Consider the following 24,237-nt stretch of genomic DNA (forward strand, 5'->3'; position numbering starts at 1 on the left):
TGTAGAGTGTCCAGAGTCTTTGCAATGTATTGCAGTGTTGGCACTCTGACTAAAGAAACCTGGATGCAAATCTGCATAAATTGTTGGGAATTTGATAGCTTAGAGTAGACCATTATTCCCTGACCTTAGCATTCTGCAGATATGGGCATTTTAACTTCCAGAAATAGTCATGCTGGTTGGGGAAGTTTGGATACCTAGAATATTTATTTATTTATTTATTTATTTATTTATTTATTTATTTATTTATTATTTTTTATTTATGTATTTATTTTGTCAAGCACATATTAGATAATATATATATTATCTAATAATATATATAAACATGATTTGAGTACATAAAATGAATAAAATAGAGGAAACATTAGGACAGGATGTTAGGCACGCTGATGCACTTATGCACGCCCCTTACAGACCTCTTAGGAATGGGGTGAGGTCAACAGCAGACAGTCTTAGGTTAAAATTTTGGGGGTTTTGGGATGAAACCAGAGTCAGGTAGTGCATTCCAGGCATTGACCACTCTGTTGCTGAAGTCATATTTTCTGCAATCGAGTTCGGAGCTGTTCCCTTGAAGTTTGTATCTATTGTGTGCTCGTGTATTGTTGTGGTTGAAGCTGAATTAAGTCATTGACAGATAGGACATTGTAGCAGATAATTTTATGAGCTACGCTTAGGTCAGACCGAAGGCGGAGTAGTTCTATGTCCAGGTTGGGGGATACTTGTTAGATGTAAATGCCTTATTCTCTAATGTGTAAATAGTGTATATAAGAACATCAAGAGTTAATTCATTCTATGGTCTCTAATGTATTCATGACTCATAACCCATCTTCATGACTCCACCCCCTATGTATATAAGGAGCTCCTTTCCACAAGCTCCCCGCTTCTATCTATGAATATTCAGCGAATATAGAATGCCTTTGTGTAAATAAAAGGAGTTATATTTGAACTCTTAATTCTTTAATAATTTATTGAGTCTGATCCAGAAAATATCGCAACAATCTGGTAGCAGAGGATGGTTGGATTGACTCAATAAGAACTTAAACATGTCTAAAAAAGATAGGCCCAACACCAGGGCATACAGCAAAGAAATGGAAGAAGATCAAGAAATAATAGATGAACAAAAAGAAAAGGAATTGAAAAGCAGTCCTCTCGGGTCTGAGATATTAAAACTGCTAAGACTCAAAGCAAAAATCAAAAACGTCATAAAAAGCGAAGGAATGACAAAAGGAAAAGAAATTCACACAAATGAAAATAAGGACTCGAAAACGGTGAGCGATTTACCTACAAATAAAATTACAACGAAAGAGAGAAACACTGATCCCGCGCAAAATTTTGAATGGCAGCCATCTTGTTCTCAACAAACTTCCAAGATGAGCGAAACTGAACCAATCAAAGGACAAAATTCAAAATCTCTGGCGCGAAAAGATCCTCTCGATGCTGAAAACGAAAAGGAAAGACTTTATAACTCAGAAAAACCAGACACGGAAATTGAAGAAACACCAACAGAGATACAAATAGAATCAGCAATAAAAACACTCTTTACTATATTTGGGCCAAAATTAAAAATCACCAGGGAATCGCCGAAGAAGCAAGCGAACAAATCGATGCCTCGAGACCTGCACGCCTCCACCCCAACTTCAAGAGCGACGACGCCAGAGCCCAGGGAACCTTGCCGATTCCTTCCTACTCCAAAAACAGAAGCAAGCGACATATCCAGAAAGAGAAAGAAAAGGGCGATCGCAGTTACCAGGACACCAAAAACCGAGCCAGAGACCGACTCATCGGGAGAGGAGCCGAACGAGCAAGCGGCAATGGAGAGAACCTTCCACGACGGAGTCAAGGGCAGAATGAGCAGTGCGCATGCGCGAAGTCAGGAAAACAATCCGGGAAGATTTGAATTCGTAAAGGAACCACACAGACTCGTTGCTGACATCCCTACACCATTCTGCGAATTTCTACACTTGCAAGACCACGAACTGCCTCAGATTGTAAGTAATGGTCAAAATAACACAGGAGACTTGCCTAGTGACTTCCCAAAGTTAAGAATTGATGGTATTAATCTACAAGAATGGTACCAGCAGCTTCAAGTTATTTTCATGAAAGAGAACTTATTATTTTTTATCACTAATCCTCCAAGAAGACCTTGGACTTTAAAAATAGATAGGTTACACCATAGAGCCTTTTTTCTAATAATAGCCAGCATATCTCCTGCAATGTATTATAGCATCAAATCTAATCTGACTGTTTCAGAAATTGTTCAATATATGTTTAATTTATTCCACAGTGACAGTGTAGCCACTACAACAAGGATGTCCAAGGAATTCTTTTCATCTAGAGTAAAACCAGGGGTTTCTATAAGTGAGCATTTAATATGTTTAAACAAAATAAGGGCTGAACTGCATTTAAGGGGAGAAGTTATTTCAGACCAAACAATGAAAAGTGTTATTATTAACTCTCTTGACCCATCATGGGACAATTTCATGTCACATCTTGATACCATTAACTTAGGATATTTGTCAATAGAAAGTTTATCCAACAAATTGATAGCTGAAGACAATTCGAGAAAAAATCGATCTAACAATCACTCAGAACTTAGACCTGTTAGGGAAGTAGCTTTCCAAGAAAAATATAATGAAACATATAGATGCCATAATTGTGGGTCCAAAGAACATAACAGAAGAGATTGTCCCAGATTCTCAAAAGAAAGGCACAGACCAGAATACATGAACAAACACAATCATAGACAGTCTTCTATAGAAAGGCATAGATATAGAAGCCCACCAAATTATAGAGAAAATAGAGGGGGCAGAGAAAACTTAAGAGATAAAAAATCTGGTTCACTAAATGGATTAAATAAACATGACAATACAAAATCCCAACAAAATGAAAATAACAATTGGCTCATCGATTCTGGGGCTACAAATCATACCACTAACAATAAAGATATACTGTCTTCTTTTACAGAAGATAAATTTGTAATAAAAGTAGCCAATCAAGAAAAGGTTCAAGTACTAGGCAGAGGAAATGTGATTTTATCTGGTTTAGGAAAAATAGAGGGGGTATTGTTAATACCCGAAATACCTCATAACATATTGAGTGCCATAAAACTAAGTAAAGACTCTGATATCAATATAACTTTCTCAAAGGGAGAAGCATTCATAGAGAAAAATAAAAATAAAATAGGCACTGTGATAATTAAAGGGGGCTTGCCCTACCTCATAACAAAAGAAGAATGGTTACATAATATTGATTCAAATGTTAAAGAATGTATGGAAATAGATGATGAAAATGTTAGCAATAGTGACAATGATGATTGTATGATACCACATGATCAGAATGACGTACCCAACATAAAGAAACCAAAGATAGGTAAACCAATCCATGATGAGTGTGCTCACATCTTACATAGGAAGTTAGGCCATGCCAGTTTTCCTGTAGTACAAAAAATGACTGAACACGCAGAAGGTGTCAAAATAAAAAATTGTGAAAATTATTTGGAATGCTCAGTATGCAAGTCTACAAAACTAAAAACTAGCCCTAGACCAAAAAGATCTGCCAGATCAACTAACAAAATTTTTGATTTAGTACACATGGACCTAGTAGGACCACTTACTCCATCAATCACATATAGGAAACGTTATTTTCTAACAATAGTGGATGATTATAGTCGTTATGGTTTTGTTTACACATTGAAACATAAAGATGAGACTTTTCAAAAATTTAAGGAATTTTATAAACGCATAGAAACACAGCATAATATTAGAATAAAGCAAATTATGACAGATAGAGGATGTGAATTTATGTCTAGAGAATTCTCTCAATGGCTAAAGGATAGAGGAATGCTACATTACACTTCCAGTCCATTTTCTGCATTCCAGAACGGAATTGCAGAGAGGAAAAATTCCACACTACAAACTATGATTAGATGTACATTAGAGGATGCTGGTTTAAGTAAACAATTTTGGTCAGAGGCATTACACTATTCAAATTATACACAAAATAGAACCTGGTCCAGTATTATAAATAAAACACCATACGAAGTAATGTATAATAGAAAACCAAAATTAGCACATATGCATATTTTTGGGGTCACTGCAGACGTACACATACCCAAACAATTGAGAAGAAAGGGAGAAAATGTATCCAGGAGACTTAGATTCATGGGATACGAAACTGGTACAAAAGGATATAGATTCATTGATGGCAATAATAAATTTATAGTTTCCAGAACAGCCGTGTTCCATGAACAGGCCAACTGGTCTAAATTACATTTAAATGAAATATTTCCTAATCAACACATAGAAACAAAATATCACAAGGAAGGAACTGTAGATAAACAAAGTACAAATAAACATGAAAATAAGACCAAAACCTGGACAAATAGCCAATACAAAATAAAAACTGATACACTAACAAAAAAGGAAGCAAGATACATGCATGACAACAATAGTAAACCAGAAAGAACAATTAGGAACAACAGGAACAAAATGCCAGACAAATATAAAGATTACGTAATGAATGTAAATAATGAACCAATAACACCCAATACATACGAAGAAGTACTAAAACTTCCTCGTGAAGAAAAAGAGAAATGGGAACTAGCCATGAAAAAGGAAATGGAAAGTTTAAAAGGATTAAATGTATTCACTCCCACAATCGCACCTAAAGACAAAACTGTTATTGGTACTAGGTGGATATATAAAATTAAAAATTTGGAAGGAGGCAATAATCTGTACAAAGCTAGATTAGTTGCCCAAGGCTACGCACAAAAATACCCAGAGGACTATACAGACACATATTCTCCTACTGTGAGGACAGAGAGTGTCAAAACAGCTTTGGTGGTAGCATCAGCACTTAACCTTGATGTATTTCAATATGATATACAAACTGCATACCTACATGCAGAGTTAGATAAAGAAATCTATGTAAGGGCCCCTCATAGCCAATACACAAATAAAAATGAAACTTGGTTGTTAAACAAAAGCTTATATGGATTGAAACAATCCGGTAAAAGATGGTATGATTGTTTGGTAAAGGTGCTCAAGACTATGGGTTTTAGCGCCACATCTGCTGATAATTGTTTTTTTGTCAAAAGGGATAATGACTGTATAGAATTTGTATTAATTTATGTAGACGATATTTTATATATTGGAAAACACAAAGAAAGTAGAGAAATCTTTGTGAACAAGTTGAATGAACACTTTTCCCTAAAGTCTTTGGGTAAGGTAAATAAATATCTTGGTGTACAGATCAGCAAAACAAAAAAGGGTTTCCAACTTACTCAAAAAGATAAAATTGTAGAACTTCTAAACAAATGTAATTTAAATAATGCTAAAACATGTGATACTCCCATGCAGACTGACTTCCTCAGAAATACTGATGAATCATCTCCTGAATTTAAGGACAACACATTTTATAGATCAATCATAGGTTCACTTCTTTACATATCTAATTGGACTAGGCCAGATATAGCTTTACCACTTAATTTACTGTCCAGATATGTCAGTAAACCAACAATGTATCATTGGGAAGCTGTCAAAAGGATTTTGAGATACCTGAAGGGCACTTTAGATTTTTGTCTTATGTTAGAACCAAATGATAACAAGGAACCAAAACTCATATGTTATGCAGATGCGGATTGGGCAGGAGACACATCTTGCAGAAAAAGTACATCAGGTTATATTTTCTTTTTAAATGATTGTCCAATTTATTGGTATACCGGCAAACAAGAACTGGTATCTACTTCAACTACAGAAGCAGAATATGTCTGTTTATCCAAATCTGCTAATAACCTCGTGTGGTTTAATGACTTAATTTCAGAAGTTTGGAAGAAACCTATTTTACCTTTTATCATAAATGAGGATAACAAAGCAGCTATTGAAATCTCCAGATCTGATGCTATTGGACAAAGGTCCAGACATATAGATATTAAGTTTAAACATGTAAGACAATTATCCCAAGACGGTTTTATAAAAGCTGTGCATTGTGATACTTCTGAACAGATAGCTGATATTTTAACAAAGCCTTTACCATCCAAACAACATAAATATTTAACTTCTAAATTGTATGTATTGTATTGTCCTGAATCTGAATGTAATTGATATTGTATAAATAATCGGCATTTAGAGGGGGATTTGTTAGATGTAAATGCCTTATTCTCTAATGTGTAAATAGTGTATATAAGAACATCAAGAGTTAATTCATTCTATGGTCTCTAATGTATTCATGACTCATAACCCATCTTCATGACTCCACCCCCTATGTATATAAGGAGCTCCTTTCCACAAGCTCCCCGCTTCTATCTATGAATATTCAGCGAATATAGAATGCCTTTGTGTAAATAAAAGGAGTTATATTTGAACTCTTAATTCTTTAATAATTTATTGAGTCTGATCCAGAAAATATCGCAACAATACTGACTTAGAATCTATGCCAAAGTAACTTTGAAAATTGATGGGTAAGATTTTCTAGCTGTCTGTGAGCCCCCACCCCACTCCATATCTCTCCATAGCTTCAAGGAGCCCCTATCAGCAAGATGTGGTGTGGTCTGGAGAGCTTCAGGGTATATAGATTTTTTTTTAAAGATCACCACTGCCTTTTTTTTTTCTGAAGTTTTGGACAATTGTTCAAACTGTGCAAGGTCTGGAGTGAAAAAATACAGGGAGAACAGCATTATAATTGGTACCTCTTTTAACAGAACAAAAGCGGAATTCTAGCTATGTTGGATGAAGAGTGCCTTCGCCCTGGGAAAGTGAATGAAGAAACATTCCTGAACAAACTTAACCAGGTCTTTGCAACACATCAGCGCTTTGAGAGCAGAGTTACCCAGAATGCCAAGCGCATCATGGATGCCAGCTTACCTGTCAACTGCTTTCGAATCCAACACTATGCTGGAAAGGCAAGTACTGTTGGGGGTCGTTTTCAGTTCTTGGAAGCAAAGAAGGAAGAGAATAAGAAGACCACTGTATGTGGGGACGCGGGGCACATAAGCCAGTTTTCTAAACTTGGTGATCTTGGGTCTCTTTGGAGAGGTTCTCAATATTATTAGTGATACAGTCCCTAGCACTATAAAACTAATTAAAAGAGTTCAGTCAGGGAAGTTAGATGAGTATTTTGTGTCCGGACTGAAATGTAAGCCAGACAAGGGTAGATATCAAAGGGTAGATAACAAAATGTATGATGTAACGATGTAGAATGAGTGAGAACTCATACATATGTAGATGCATACATGAATGTATATATATATATTATATACATTAAAATATTTCTCTTTGGGAGTAAATAATATTATGCAACATGTAGAATAAGAGTAAAGGGTAGTGAACAAATACTTTAAGGCAAGAGATAATAAAGAAGGGATTTGAATCAAATGGAAAAAGGAGCATATGGTTATAGTAGTATAGAAAAGGAAAATGTGACACAAACTTTATTATCTCTAGTGTCATTAAAAATGGGAAGGAAGCAGTGGTGGGATTCAGCCAGTTCGCACCACTTCGGGAGAACCGGTTGTTAACTTTCTGAGCAGTTTGGCAAACTGGTTGTTGGAAGAAATCATTAGGGAAGAGAACCGGTTGTTAAATTACTTGAATCCCACCACTGGAAAGAAGACACAGGAATTATGTACCAGGAACAAAATTCATAGTCATGGAAACTAGATAAGGGCTAGTTTATCATAGAAACAGACACAGTTTGGGGAGCAGGAACAAATTTAGAAATCTGAGAGCACTTTCATAAATTGGCTGCTACCTTGCAAACTGGTAAAATTTATGACATGGTAAGTCAGACACAAAGCTTCGCATTTACCAGAAAGTAAACGAGATGCCCAGGATGTTCTCCACCTCCGGGACTCCTTAGTGGGGTTCCAAGGCATAATAACAAATAATAAATAAATGCTAATAAATATGATGCTAAAAGCAGATTAAATTGCAGCACAGAGAAATACGTTGTGAAGTTCCTTTAGGAAAAATGATGAACAGAGTTGTGGGCGTAAGCCAGAATATTTAGTAACCATTTAATGGTGGACGTGATGCTTCCTTTCCGTGAGTTTCCTAAACACAATGATAGATGAAGCACTGTGCCTGCCAAAGGATATGACTAAAGCCAGTCTCTCCCACAGGTAACTTACAACGTGACTGGATTCATTGAGAAGAACAACGACCTGCTCTTTCGAGACCTGTCACAAGCCATGTGGAAGGCCAAGCATGTCCTATTACGCAGCCTCTTCCCTGAAGGGGACCCCCAAAAAGCCTCACTCAAGCGCCCACCTACAGCTGGTTCTCAGTTCAAAGCCTCTGTGTTCACCCTCATGAAAAACCTCTATTCCAAGAACCCCAATTATATCAGGTAATGAATGCCTACTTCCATGTGAGGAACTCCAATTTAGGATTGAATTGCATTGGGCTTTAGCTAAACGTATGGATTAGTTTATTCTGTCTCAACAAGGCTCTGCTCATATTCCCTCTGCTGTCAGGTGTATCAAGCCTAACGATAACAAGATGCCGGCTGTATTCACCGATGGTCTGGTCCGAGCACAGGTGCGCTACCTTGGGCTGTTGGAAAATGTGCAGGTCCGGCGGGCTGGCTATGCCTTTAGGCAGGCTTATGAGCCATGTCTGGAGCGTTATAAGATACTCTGCAAGGAGACCTGGCCACGTTGGAAAGGAAGTGGAAGGTAGGCCAAAGTCCTGTGCTAGAGTTGTTGTTGGCAAGGCCTTGTGATAACCTTCAGTATTCAACAGAAAGTCCAGACGGTGAAAGCTTATGGTTTAACACAGTATAATGTGCTTCAAAGGAATTTTGAAAAGTTGTGATGAACAGATATGGTTGCAGAGAACATGACAGGGACATCCCATAACTACAGGTAGTCCTCAACTTAGAACAGTTCGTTTAGTGACTTATGACCGTTTTTCACACGACCTTTGTAGCAACCCCATGTTCATGTGATTTAAATTCAAGTGCTTGGCAACTGGTTCATACTTACGACGGTCGCTGTGTCCCAAGGTCACGTGAGCCCCTTTTGGTCTTCTGAGAAGCCGTCAATGGGGAAATGGGGATTCACTTAACAACCATGGTACTAACTTATCAACTGCAGTGATTCACTTAACAACCTCGGCAAGAAATGGGGCAAAACTCACTCAACAAAGCTCTCACTTAAAAACAGAAATTGGGGGGGGGGGGGGTCAATTGTGATCGTAAGTCAAGGACTACATGTATTCTAGGCACGAGTCTGTATAAAATTGAGACACTATCTGGGGAATTTAGTTGGTGGTGGCGTAACCAATACCTCTTGATGTTTGGCCAAGGAACTGTGGACACACAGTTGTTTGCCGAACTTGTGACCACAGCACTTATTTGCCTACTTAAACAATATCTGATCTCTTCTCCTTTCTGGTACAGGGATGGTGTTCAAAGTATCTTGAACAGTTTGCCTATTGACCTCAAAGAACTGGCATATGGACACACCAAGATTTTCATCCGAAGCCCATCCACGGTGAGCTAATGGTACTTCAGGGCAACAGAGGCTGAAGAGATCATGATCGCTATGCTAGTTAAAAGGAAAAGAAGATTTTGCTTGTAGGACTCTGCTGGATAACTCCTCGCTTTGAATTTCCTAGTTGAAAGCAGGGATTTTAATGCCTCCTAAAAATATGCCTGTGCAGCTAATCCATTTTTTTCGTTTATATTCTCTCGCTTCAGTGATACCAGACTCTTGCCGCTGTTGCGTCCTCTTTTTTTTGATTCCACTGGTGTATTGATTACACAGTGAAAGATTTGCTCATCATAAATGTGCTCAACCAGTTTTGGCTGTCTAATTACATACGGAGAACAAGAAAGAGCAATTGAAACAAATGTTTTGGAAAGAAGTGCTGAAATAACATACAAAATATTGTCAACCCCGCCAGCACTGTTAGAATAATTATCGCTTAGCTGCAACTGCTCATATTTATATAGTGTGATATGAATAAATCTAAAGAATATTACTGCTTCCTGCTGAGTCTTATCAATCCCTTAATTAAAGCAAAAGGGGGAAAAATGACAAAGCCTTTCCAGTGCTCTTCCAATTCCTTAGGAATTTATTGTAGTTTTCTAAAGTTTACATTAACTAACCCAGAACTGAACTACTGAAAGGAGTAATGAAACCTAATGAATCTTGACTGGCCTAGAGTGATAAGCAGGATCAGATTAGCTGGGTTGGAACCATCAAGAAATCCTAGTGCTGCAGGCAAGACAGGGAAATCAAAAAGCATTTCATAAGAAAGCAATGGCAAAATCCCTTCCGGGCCATGCCAAGAAAACTGTGTGAAAGTGTTGAAGGAGATATTACAGATAGCCCTCGACTTACAACAGTTCATTTAATTACCATTACAACAGTACTGAAAGAAGTGACTTTATGACCGTTTTTCACACTTTAGGACCATTGCAGCATCCCCTTGGTCACATGATCATTGCCATTTCAGATACTTGACAAGTGACTCACATTTATGACGGTTGCCGTGTCCCGGGCTCATGTGATTCCCTTTTGCGACCTTCTGACAAGCAAAGTCAATAGGAAAGCCAGATTCACTTTACAACCATGTTACTAACTTTAACAACTGCAATGATTCACTTAACGACTGTGTCGAGAAAGGTCGTAAAAGGAGTAAAAGTCACTTAACAATTGTTTCACTTAGTGACATGCATTTCGGATTCAATTGTGGTTGTAAGTCGAGGACCACCTGTAATTGGTAGCCATACTGGAGATGTTTCCTTGAAAAAAGAAGAAGAAAAAAGACTGTGTTGAGGAGAGAAGAGGGACATATTCTTAAACAATGAGAAAGGGGAAATTTTGCAGGAAATAATCTTCCAAACCTCACAATGTTCACGAGATTCTCGAGACAAAACCCACAAAGAATAGGACCTACTGATATTTAACCAATTAGGCCTGTGATGGTGAACCTATGGCACGTGTGCCACAGCTGGCATGCAGAACCCTCTCTGCGGGCACGTGAACTGTCGCCCAGCTCAGCTCCGTTGCACATGGGCGCGTGCGCCTCCTGCTGGCCAGCTGATTTTTGGGATGCGCAGGGGGCGCGGTGCATGCGGGAGACCCGTGCAAATGCGCGGGGGGTTATGCACGCATGCACTGGGGGCGAGGAGAGCATGGGGGTGTGGTGTACCCCCCACAGCCCATTTTTTGGCCCAGGAGGCTCCCAGGAGTCTCCACGCGGCCCGTTTTGGATGCCAGGTAAGGGCAGGGCCCACACGGAGCCTGGGGAGGGCAAAAAACAGTCCTCGCAGAAGTTCCGGAAGTCTGGAAATGGGCCCGTTTCTGGCTCCGGAGGGCCTCCGGAGCCCGGGGCGGCCATTTTTGCCTCCAAGAGGCTTGAGGAGAGCTTCCAGAGCTTGGGGAGGGCAAAAACGCTTCCCCTCCCCACTGTGGTGCAGGCGCCCGAGTAGGCCAAGCCCACCATGGCCATGCCCAGCCAGCAACCAGGCAGAGAACTGGTTGCTAAAATTTTTGCATGTGCAAGGGTGCAGGGGGTTGTGGGGGGGTCATGCATGCATGCACGGGGGCATTGCATTATGGGTGCTGGATGTGCACGCACTGTTGCACATGCATGGGTGCACTTTTGGCACACAAAGGGAAAAAGGTTAGCCATCCCTGAATTAGGCTTAGGTTAAAGAACTACAGAGAGCCCTTGACTTATGATCATTTGTTTAACAGTTGTTCGAAGTTACGATGGTATTGAAAAAAGTAACTTACAACAGGTCCTAAGACTTACAACCCTTACAGCATCCCCACAGTCATGTGGGGTATGTGGCAACCGGCATGTATTTATGCCGGTTGCAGCATCCCAGTTCACATGATTCGCATTTATTACCTTCCCAGGGGGTTTCAGACAAGCAAAGTCAATGGGGAAACCTGGATGACCGTGGTGATTCACATAACTGTGTCAAATATAGTCATAAAATCAGGCACAGTTCACTTAATGACCACATTGCTTAGCGACGGAAGTTCTGGTCCCAATTGTGGTTGTAGGTCAAGAACTACCTGTGTAAAATGCTACCTGTAGTCAAATCTCAGTCCATCTTGGTGACTTTCCAACCTTCTTTACAGCTTTTTGATTTGGAGAGGAGACGCCAGCAGCGAGTAGAGGAGTTGGTTGCCTTAATCCAAGCAGCTTTCCGAGCATGGAAGTGTCGTAAGCATTACCAAGAGATTCGCAGGAGCCAGATCCTTATTTCGGCTTGGTTTCGGGGCCAAAGAGTAAGACGCAAACAGACACTGCATTGTATATGTTTAGCTGCTTTTAACAAGCAAAGTCTAGTGATTTTGGTGCAGAGAGTGCAGAGAAGAGCAGCAAGGATGATTAGGGGACTGGAAGCTAAAACATTTGAAGAAGAGTTGCTGGAATTGGGTATGTTTAGTTTAATAAAAAGAAGGATTAGGAGTGACATGATAGCAGTGTTCCAATATTTCAGGGGTTGCCAAAAAGAGGGAGTCAAGCTATTATCCAAAGCACCTGAGGGTAGAACAAGAAGCAATGGATGGAAATTAATCAAGGAGTGAAGCAACCTAGAAGAAATTTCCTGACAGTGAGAACAATTAATCAGTGGAACAGCTTGCCTCCAGAAGTTGTGAATGCTCCAACACTGGAAGTTTTTAAGAAGAGATTGGACTGGCCATTTGTCTGAAATGGCATAGGGTTTCCTGCCTGAGCAGGGAGTTCAACTAGAAGACCTCTAAGATCCCTTCCAACTCTGTTATTCTGGTTTTGCAAAGGTCTCTATGGCAGTTCAGCTTTAAGTCTTTGTGTAGCCTGTGCCCATAACGACCAGTGCCAGATCCACCCAACTACACTGTACTTTCTTGGGTGCGCATCTCTATTAGGATTTACCTTCTGTGCTGAGAGCAGCCTTCAGAAATTATTGAGTTTGCTTAGTGGCAAGATATGGAGAATATACATCCAACTCCCACTGTAGCATGGGGACAGAACAAGAAAAGGCAACATTTTAGGGGCTACTGACCATATTCTATAATGCAATTAATTTCAGTAACAGGACTACAATGGCAGGATATCACACGTACTGAAGATAGTGTGTGCTTTTCCTCTCCATTTTCATGTTGAAAAACCATATAAAATTGCACTTCTTGTACAATCCTGTCTCTTGGGTCTTCAAGGCGGGAGTGGGGGGGGGGATTCAGTAGCCACATGATATCCATAGGCTGACGATCACACACACGTGGAATAGAACTTCTGCCAGGATGAAACTAAGTAAATGTTGTTGTGCACCAGTGGTGGGTTTCAAATTTTTTTACTACCGGTTCTGTGGGTGTGGCATGGTGGGTGTGGCATGGCTTGGTGGGCATGGCTTGGTGGGCGTGGCAGGGGAAGGATACTGTAAAATCTCCATTCCCTCCCCAATCCAGGGGAAGGTTACTGCAAAATCCCTATTTCCTCCCAATCAGCTGGGATTTGGGAGGCAGAGAATATTTGCTGGTTCTCTGAACTACTCCAAATTTCCGCTACCGGTTCTCCAGAACTGGTCAGAACCTGCTGAAACCCACTTCTGGTGTGCACAATATCTTTGGCTGCTATGCGTGCAGATCAAACAAAAAACTGGTTTGCCTACTATCTGTTTCTGCATCTCTCTAGTAAAGTAGACGTTTTATTTTGCAGGAAAGGAAGAAATATTTAAAAATCCAAACATCAGCTATTCTTATTCAGGCCTATATCCGAAGTTGGAAGGTAAGGAATTGTGTGTAATGGATATAGCCAGGCACTTAGAGATTCTGGATTAAATGCAAAGTTAACATTTGTAATTAAGAAATTGGAGATGTGTTGCTAAATTTATCTTTATTTGCCTTATTTCATATTCAAACCATTACAGAACAAAATGTGCAATCATAGTATTCTGTTCTTTTGAGCATAGTCAACATAGGACAGTCTTCTGAATCCTGTTGCCTTTTAGATATCCTAAACTTAATGTTCCTAGTTTTCACCAAGATGCTAAACAGAAGGATGAATAAATGAATTTTCATACAATTTCCTGGATATTGATAACATGCTTTTGAAATATGCATGCAAACCACAGATGTACAGTCAATGACTTTGCAGAATGTCAGGGTAGAAACTAGATATAATATGTGATGCTCACTTGTCTATGAGAAATAGGAATGAATTCAATAGAAATGAACAAACAACTCAATCCTTCCCCTCACCCCCCCCCCCCAAAAAAAAAGTCTGTTCCATATACAAGACACAATATGGGAAATAGATATCACAATTGGTGCAGGACTGGAGCTAATGTGATTATTGTGCTAGATAAAATATGCAGCAGGATTTTGTTGACCGTATAGAAAATCTTGGTTATTCCTGGTTTTCCAGTGATATCTTCAGTTGCATTTTCATAATTTGAAGGGCCTTAGAATCCTATTTCCCATTGCCTATTATATTTGAATTGGTGCGATCCAATCAGTAGAGCAGGACACAGAAATGGTTAATGATGAAGGGAATGAAAGTGGTTTTCAGAGACCTTGAACCAATTCCAAATGACACAATAGGATCATGCTATCAAAAGAAATTGCAAAATGCCAAATGTGAGGTGAGGAAAACGAAACCACTGCTTTATTTACTGGCACAATATACTTAATGACAGGATTCCAGTTATACTATGATACCCACATCTTATGAAAAGTCCTTTCTTTTTTCCTGAAACTTGATTTCTATAATACTCAGTTGCTCCTGTACACATCTTCATCTGTGAATTCAGATGAAGTAGCAATAAAGTTTATATCACACAATGCTATACTTGCGAATGTCCCATCTGAAGGGTGTAGTTTGCTCCATAATGGAGAAGAGTCTTATCATATGTTACGTTGTGTGCCAGCTAATTCATTTTCTTTTCAATTAGCAAATTGTCAATTTTTCAAGTGGTTGTGTTTGTATTATGTTTAATTAATTATGTTTCTAATTATGTTAATAAATAATTTATATTTATCATAAATATTCATAATATATATTTATATTTATAATATCTATTTTACAATATTTTATTATATATAATATTTATATATATATATACACACATATGTAAAAAGTTAAAATCTCGGGTGTATATATATGCATGCATGATGTGTGCCCAACACCGGACTCAAGATAACACATGACACCACCACCAATCATCCTCACCAGATTCAAACCCAAACCCATCCCATAGATGAAACACAACCACTATCCAGAAGCCAAACCACGGCGGCATCACCAGCTGCTGCACCCCCCTCCGATCCCCGCACAAAGCAAACTGACACACGCCATGAACATATGGCAAGACCTCAAACTCGGAGCCAAACCAAAGCCCGGGATGTGGTATCACAGCCGTCTACTCAGGACATTACATCAAAAAACTCAGGATATCACAACACTAGAACTCAGGATGTTAACACACAGCCCATTACCCAGGTCGTTAAAACAGAAAAGACTAATGGGCACACATCAAGGACCTCATCCACACAGGATGTTACGAAACAGCTGACTAATGTGCAAACATTAACTCCATCAACCAATCACGATGTAACAACACAGACAACCAACCCACTCACAGCAACAAAGCCAGCACCCCAAACCTCCCCACCAGTATTTATAGAGAGACGGCAGCTCCGATCACGCTTTCCTCGCACAAGCACAAAGCCGAAGACACCAGCCTGAAGATGACGAGTGAGAACTCGTAGAAACATCGAAAATAAGACCCTGTCTTATATTTTTTTGAACTCTGAAATAAGCGCTTGGCCTTATTGCCATGCACTCAAAAGCCCAATTGGGTTTATTATCAGGGGATGTCTTATTTTGGGGGGAAACAGGGTATACACATATATACACACACACATATATATATAATATGTATATAAATATAATATATATTTATAAAATTATTGAATTTTTATAAATTAAAGTAACATAATTAAACATATTAGGTTTAATTATGTTAATTTAATGAACATATGAAGAACGGTTGCAGGAATTGGGTATGGCTAGTTAGAGAAAAGAAGGACTAGATGACAGGTCTACTGTGCCACAGTTTACACAACAAGGAGTCCTGTGGCACCTTAGAGACTGAGTACTATAACAGCAACCTCAAGACAAACTATGAAAATGGAATCTGCTCATTGTCTCTCTTTTTCTATGGGCTCCTTTGGGTTTCTTATCTATCCTTTCCTTTCCTCTACAGTCTCGTAAACTCCTGCGAGAGTTAAGGCAACAGAAATGTCGAGCTCAGGCTGCCACCACCATTTCTGCTTACTGGAAAGGTTATCAGGTATGGTTGGGGAACATGCCTAGATCTAAGCACAGTGGCCCTGATTAGCCCTCCCTTATTCATACCTCTTTAGTCAGGGGTGAAATCCAAAATTTTTCCCTACTGATTCTGTGGGCATGGCTTGGTGGGCGTGGCAGGGGAAGGATACCGCAAAATCCCCATTCCTTTCCCACTCCTGGGGGAAGGATATTGCAAAATCTCCATTCCCACCCCACTTTGAGGCCAGCCAGAGGTAGTAGTTGCCGGTTCTCCGAACTGCTCAAAATTTCCGCTACCGGTTCTCCAAAATCTGTTAGAACCTGCTGGATTTCACCCCTGCTCTTAGTTAATTCTCTGTTTTCAGGATGTTCAGCTTAAAACCTAAGATACTCTTCTTTATGGAATGCAGAAGAATCGGCATGAATTAGAATTAACTCTTGCCTTTGTAACACAGTTATACTGAACATTACCTATGGTAATAGTATAAAATGAGTCCCAATTGACTTTCCCAAGCATTTCTCCCCTTATGGGAATCTATGCAGTACATTAAAAGATATAACTTTGCAGGAGAAGTTGCTTCTACATTCACAAAACCTTTTCCCCAGTTTTCTGAAAGAAGAGGCAAAAGTGACATCCACATATATTTATATTAGTTCAGTACAGATTAATAGTCATCCCTTTTTTTTTTTTTGTTCTCTGGTGTTCTAGCTTGGTGGAGGGTATACTTTTCTTTAGAGATCCTATCTTCCTTCCTGTCACCCCTCATATATTCATCTAGTCCTCAAGTTACAACCATTTGTTTAATAACCATTCAAAGTTACAGTGGTGCTAAAAAAAAAAGTGATTAACAACCAGTCTTTGCACGTATGACCATCAAAACATCCTTGCAGTCATGTGATCAAAATTTGGACCCTTGGCAACAGGCATGTTCTTACAAAGTTTGTAGCATCCTGGAGTCATACAATTACCATTGGTAACCTTTGCAGGTGCCTTCCAACAAGCAAAGTCAATGGGGGAAGCTGGATTCATTTAATGACTGTGATGATCAGTGGTCCCTGATGTTGTAAAATCAGGGACCACTCACTAAATGACTGCATCGCTTAGCAACAGAAGTTCTGGCCCCAATTGTGTTTATAAATTGAGGACTGTATAGTACAATTCCCACAATGACCCAGAGAATAGAAACAAGGTAGCTACTTCCAGAACTTTAGAACTGTGCAGGAATGTAGCCTTAAGAATACAAGAATATAAAAATAAGAACAACAAATGTAAATATTATATATAAGAGCCATAAGGAAGAAACAATTGTTCAGTCCTGAATGGTATGCTTTGTGCACAAAGTCACAGATTCACTACCTGGTGCATTACCCAATAAGAAATGTTAGCAGATAAAGATCAGACAGCAGATAACATCAGAAAGTATGAATAAAAACTCTGTCCATGGTATTCCTGTAATATGTTGCTAACATCTATTTTTCCTCCTCACAGACAAGGAAGGAGTATAAGAAATATTTCCGCTCTGGGGCCTCTGACCGTATTGCCAATTTTGTTTACCAAAGACTGGTAAGTGTCTCCCGGAATGACTTCAAAGTGGAAAATAACTAGCAAAAAAAAAAAAAAGTCTATTGAACCTATAACTAGTAAAAAAAAAAAGTCTGTTGAAACAATCCATTGAACCATAACTAGCAAAAAAAAAGTCTATTGAACCATAATTAGCAAAAAAAAAAAAAAACCCAACCCTCTAGGAATTGAATACCTAGAACCTTTTGGGCTCAGCGTATCAAAAATTCGGACCATGCCTAATTTGACTCTCAGTTTGTCATACCCCCTCACCCACAAACAAAGGATCTAGGCCAACTTAAACAGCGGCCCTTGGCGGCAGCATTCAGGCTGGGCCTGAAGTAGAATCTCGGTCCGCAACTCAGGCCTAACACCACCACCGCCACACTCAAAAAGAGCACCTCACACCATCCCCCAAAGTATTTGGGTCTTGGGGAAACAGCACGATTGTCTCCATGGCCCAGCACCCTCAGGGATGTAGCGTGTGCTGCTTACCTTCGAGCAGTGTTCCCTTTCTGATGACAGGCCCTTGCTGCCTGTCCGAGGCTGCTCTGGGTCTCACGAAGGTCTTCGTTCTCAAAACAGCTTTGAGAAGTGCTCTTATATGTCCTCTGCAGCATCCAAAAACCACACAAAACTGTGCCCCATTCTCACGTGTCTTTCAGTGGTTTTCGAGGCTACGCAAGAGTTTTACCCAATTCCCATACAACTTCCATGGCTTCCAACTTTTGCATAAGAACAGGGCGTGCTTTTGGGAATGTTTGCTGTTAATTTTGATTTATGCTGATATTTATGCTGTCACTCAGAACGTGGTGTGGCAACTTTGATGTTTACCATTACTGACTTAGAATGCCTTTATAAGAGGATGCATAGACATAGCTGCATATATACAGTTTCCGATACATGACGTCCAGTGGTTAGCCAAGGAACAGTCTATAGCTCAGGATAAGAACTTAGGAGATTCAGTCTTTGGAACCTACAGCCATGGTAAAAGGACTCTGACCTAATCTTTGTGAACTGCACCATTTTCAGTAAACAGATTCAGTTTGTTAAATAATCATATCAGTGAAAGTACCTGCATGTGTGCAGTTATTCTTTCTCACAAGCCATCTTACTTACGTTTATCTTGTTCTGCAAACTCAGAGATCTTTGGCTTAAAGCAGGGGTCACCAACCCTTTGGACCTCAGGGACCACTAAATTCATAATTTTAAATCCCGCGGACCACTAATATGAATGTTTTTAAAAGATAAATAGTACTTAGTGCAATATAAAAAATGCAAATAATTTTTCTGCGGAAAAATTTTCCGCAAAAATTCCACCAAAATTTTCTCGCGGGCCACCAGTGGCCCATGGACTACCAGTTGGTGACTGCTGGCTTAAAGTATCTCCATGCACCTTAAAGAACCCATGAAAACTCATTTGCTGTCACTAGTAGTACATGATGTACTGCAACTTGGAAAACTGCCAGCAAGACATCGATGGCTGATTACAAGTTGCCTAATTTAAGAAGAAGGAGCAATTTTAGCATATATGCTTAAACCCAAGATGCAGATCTTGTCGTGCTTTGCCCACAGCCCCAAAACTGTATCTTTGCAGCCCCAAAACAGTCAAAGTAAGGAAGCAATAGCTGCTTCTTGGCTAAAGATTGAAGATACATTGCATGTTGTAATTCAAGATGCTAGAAGGAAGCTATGTATGCAGTTTCTTTCAGTTTAGGTTCAATAGCAGTGGTGAATTTATAAACATAATGTAATCAGAATATCCAAGTACAAGTAGTCCTCAACTTAGGGCCACAATTGAGCCCAACCTATCTGTTGTTAAGCGAGACACTTGTTAAGTGGGGCTCGCCCCATTTTACAAATTTTCTTGCCACCGTTATTAAGTTAAACACTGCAGTTGATAAGTTAGTAACCCAGTCATTCAGTGAATCTAGCTTCCCCATTGACTTTGCTTGTCAGATGGTCACAAAAGGGGATCACATGACCTTGGGACCCAGCAATGGTCATAAATCTGAATTTTGACCACATTATTATGGGGATGCTGCAACGGTGGTAACTGTGCAAAATGGCCATGTCACATTTTTTCAGTGCCGTTGTAACTTTGAATAGCCACTAAATGAACTGTTGTAAGTCAAGGACTACCTGTAACCTTCTAACACAGGTCTCACAATTTCTGCTTCTGTTCTGCTTCTAGGTACGAAAATTCTTCTTGGGCCTGAAGGACAACCTCCCTTCCATGTCAGTGATCAATCAAAATTGGCCCCCAGCCCCATACAAATTTCTCACAAATACCAATCAAGAATTGAAGAACATATTCCACCACTGGAGGGTTAGGCACTAATTTTGACTCATTCTATTCATTGCTCTTTCAATCTAAAGCAGGCTCTTGGGGTTTGTTCCTTTAAGGGGTTCAGAAGCAAGTTTATATGTTTCTGGCCTGTATTTAATAGTGATATGATGGATGGGTTGGGAGGATGAAAGCTTGCCTCTCACTTTGCTTAATCTTAACATGCTGCAATGCATTCTTCTCCCTCTGTGTTGAAAAGAGATGGCATTGCAAGATCAAATCTGAAAATGCTTCACCCCTCCCTCATTTTATCTTTCTATCTTTCTATGAACTAAACACTAAACAGTGGCAAGTGCCAGGCATTTTCTCAGGTTGCTTGGAATGATCTTAATCTTTGCCCTGATCATGGATCTTCTAATGTCAGCTGTCAAAGGGAATTCTATGTTGTTAGCTAAAACGCCTGGCTGATTTGTTCAATCCAGGGTGCAATACTTAGGAATGATGCTTTAAAAAAAAAAAAAAACTTTATTTCTGCAGAGATTTATTTCATCCATATTACAGAAGATTGAATTGAGCATGGAGCAATTCCTACTACTATAGTAAGAAAGAAGGATTTCTTACTCACCGATGTCCTGCGATGCGCGGCATAGGTGGAGTGGATTTCCTTTTTCGCAGACATTCTGCGAGCTCCAGAACTTAAAATTTTAAACTAATTAAAAATTTTAATTATTTTAAAATTTTAAGTTCCGGAGCTCACAGAATATATTAATATGCAGTATCTAATGTTCTCAAACCACTTTAAGCCTTTTGGGTGGGGTCTCTGTACTTTATAAGAAGGAATGTCGCATTTTGTCCCCTCCCTTGTTTGCTCCATGCCTTTCTGGTACAGTGTAAGAAGTATCGAGAGCAGCTTTCCCCAAAGGATAAAGAAGCCTTGCAGGACAAGTTGTGTGCCAGTGAACTTTTTAAGGGGAAGAAAAGTTTGTACCCTAAGAGGTGAGTGCAAAGCATGAAACTTACACCACCCAGGCCAAGAGGCCTTGACTTCCCCAGGAATGGGGCAGATCACAATCCAGATTTTATGCTTTTACAGCCTCCCCCAGCCTTTCCAAGGGGAATACCTTGGGTTGAAAGAGAACCCCAAATACCGCAAGCTCCAAACCACTGCCAACGACAAGCTAGTGATGGCCGACCATGTGAAGAAAGTCAACCGAGGTGATGGAAAGGTGGGACATGTCTCTTTAACTTGCTTTGGCTTCCAAGGGGAGGAGACCAGGAACTACAACAACAACATGCACAGTTTCTCTCACTTTGCAACTGCCACCAACTCATAGTTATCACCCATAAAGCCCACCATGGCGTAGGGCAGAGGTGGTATTCAGCAGGTTCTGACCAGTTCTGGAGAACCGGTAGCGGAAATTTTGAGTACTTCAGAGAACTGGTAAATACCACCTCTGACTAGCCCCGCCCCCATCTATTCTCTGCCTCCCGAGTCCCAGCTGATCAGGAGGAAATGGAGATTTTGCAGTAACCTTCGCCTGGAGTGAGATGGGAATGGAGATTTTACCTGCCTGTCACGCCCAGCAAGCCACGCCATGCCATGCCCACCAAGCCACGCCCACAGAACCAGTAGTAAAAAAGTTTGAATCCCACCACTGGAAGAGATCCTGGAATGAGCAAATACTTTGCAACATGTTTTGCAGTAACATTTGGGAAGCTACACCCACATAGATTTCACACTAAGTTGATCTCCTCAACAATCAAGATAATAATTATCTGATAATAATTCATTATCAGGACAGGCTTCCTTGTGGCTAAAACTATTTTTTTCTCCACCTCATCTTTTTCTTCACTTATGTCTGCCATCGCTGAGGCTAAAATAAAATACGGCTGCTAGAGTCCCATCTATGAGAAGGTTCTTATCAGGGGATCGTTTTGGGGCATTTGCAAACACTCACTGCGCTATTATAGCCATTGTGGCAGGCAATCTGGGGGAACTCTATGGTCATCCAGGTCATGCATATCTAACAGAAGCATTTGGACAGAAGCAATACACTTGGTTTGTATTAATCTTGAGGGAGGAGATGTTTTCGAGTTGCATAGCATGTCATGCAAGGTTTATGGGGCAATATATAATGCACATGGAAATAATGGTTAATTTAGGAATTGGGTTAACCGCATTGCATGAAAGAACCCATAATAGCTCCTTCTGTTTTATCAGCCGCATGTTTAACAATAATGTCAGAAATCATGGTAGAGAATTGTTGTTTTCTTGCTTGGAAATAACCCATGATCCTTACAAATACAGAGGAAATAAACTTTCAGCTCAGACCCACAAGTCTTTTTTCAAAAGGCAATTGGACTTTCTGGAAGGATTTATATTCCTAATAGTAATCCTTCTATTCTCCACCATCCAGTCAGAGCTGAAGAAGCTTCTTGGATGAGAAGTGATACGTCTTCAAAGAAAAACAAGAAAGTCCAGTTGCCTCTTGGGGGGAAAAAAAGCACCTTTGGGACAACCATGTCCTGGATGACTGAGAATCTCCGTAGACTTTCAGCTCAGACAAGCAGATATAGTACATGAAATAGGAGCTTTTCCTCTCTTCGTTTCAGACTTCTTCTCGGATACTCCTTCTCACAAAGAGTCACATCATCCTGGCTGATCTCAAGGCTGCTCAGCCTAAAACAGTCATCACATTGAATGACATTGAGAGTGTTTCTGTCAGTTGCTATTCAGATGGGCTTCTTGTTCTGCACATTAGAGAGGTAAGTGGAGGGGGAATGGGAGGGAGAAGAGAAAAAGCCTTCCTCTTTCAAGATTGGTGGGGAGAGAAGGTATAACCGATGACAGGTAGTCCTTGATTTACAACAGGTCATTACGGGCTGTTCAAAGTTAAAATGGCATTGGAAAAAGTGATTTATGATCACGAGACGCAACAAGAGCTGTGGTGGTGCAATTGTTAGAATGCAATATTACAGGCTTATTGCAATATTACAATATTCTGCCATCTGCCAGCAGTTCGATTCTCACCAGCTCAAGATTGACCCAACCTTCCATCCTTCTAAGGTGGGTAAAATAAGGGACCCAGATTGTTGGGGAAAATATGCTGACTCTGTAAACTGCTTAGAGAGGGCTGTAAAAGCATTGTGAAGTGGTATATAAGTCTAAGTGCTATTGCTATTGCTATAGTTTGTTCTAGTGCACCACAGTTGCATTGCGGGCTCTCGGCCATTCTCCACTTAAGGGGCTTTGCCTTATGATTCTGAAATTGGAAACAATATATATAAGTCTACGTGCTATTGCTATTTTCACCCTTATAACCATTGCCACATCCATATGGTCCTGTGATCAAAACTCAGATGCTTGGAAACTGACTCATATTTATGATGGTTGCAGTGTCCCTTGGCTACGAGATCACCTTTTGCGAACTTCGGACAAGCAAACTCAATGGGGAAGCTAGATTCACTTAACAACTGTGGCAGGAAAGATTATAAAATGGGGCAAAACTCACTTAAAAACTGCCTCACTTAGCAATGGAAATTTGGGGCTCAATTTTGGTCAATAAATCGAGGACTACCTGTGTTAAAGAGGAGGAATCTGGTTAAGTGGGACCCTGCTGCTGTGGTGGATTATAGTCTGGAGTCCAGGGAGGGAGGGCCCGCATTCCAGAGAAGCAAGAGAAAGCAAAAGTTTGGATAGCTTGATTGGGAGAAAAAAAGACCAAGTCAGATCCTGCTATGAGTTCTCAGAGTATGTTTTTAATGATGCGAACAGTTTGTTTTAATTTGGCAAGATTTCTTGTCTACAGCTGAGGAACAATGTGAAATTCAACATGTCTTTCTTGGTTTTGGAGCCTGACACCTGCCCTATTTATATTCAATTATATGCAACGTAATTTTGGGGCACAATTGGATTGCACGTTCAGGATTACCTGTATTGTAGAACAGCGGTCCCCAACCTTTGCAGCTTGGCAGCCCAGCAGACGGGGGAGGGGGGAAATGGGTCGTGCGAGCAGCAGACTGGCATGGATGCGCAGCTCAACTTGTGCAAGTCGAGCTATGCGTGCATGTGCATGCTCACCGGCCCACTGCTTGTGCAAGTCAACCTGTGTGTGCAC

General features: G+C 40.1%; 1 protein-coding gene across 1 annotated transcript in view; it reads left to right on the forward strand.

Annotated features, from left to right (window-relative positions):
- Positions 1-24,237, forward strand: part of LOC117666477 (unconventional myosin-Ia-like) — an 84,240-nt gene that overhangs the window by 54,709 nt on the left and 5,294 nt on the right. The window contains exons 16-27 of the mRNA XM_060688963.2: positions 6,695-6,895; positions 8,114-8,340; positions 8,468-8,668; positions 9,394-9,487; positions 12,095-12,244; positions 13,659-13,727; positions 16,207-16,293; positions 17,761-17,835; positions 20,027-20,161; positions 21,009-21,115; positions 21,213-21,345; positions 22,733-22,885. Of these exons, the coding sequence (XP_060544946.2) occupies positions 6,695-6,895; positions 8,114-8,340; positions 8,468-8,668; positions 9,394-9,487; positions 12,095-12,244; positions 13,659-13,727; positions 16,207-16,293; positions 17,761-17,835; positions 20,027-20,161; positions 21,009-21,115; positions 21,213-21,345; positions 22,733-22,885 (1,632 nt within the window). The remainder of the gene's footprint in view (positions 1-6,694; positions 6,896-8,113; positions 8,341-8,467; positions 8,669-9,393; positions 9,488-12,094; positions 12,245-13,658; positions 13,728-16,206; positions 16,294-17,760; positions 17,836-20,026; positions 20,162-21,008; positions 21,116-21,212; positions 21,346-22,732; positions 22,886-24,237) is intronic.

The sequence above is a fragment of the Pantherophis guttatus genome, chromosome 2 (genome assembly GCF_059756535.1).
Source record: "Pantherophis guttatus breed Tessera chromosome 2, ASM5975653v1, whole genome shotgun sequence".
NCBI lineage: Eukaryota > Metazoa > Chordata > Lepidosauria > Squamata > Colubridae > Pantherophis > Pantherophis guttatus.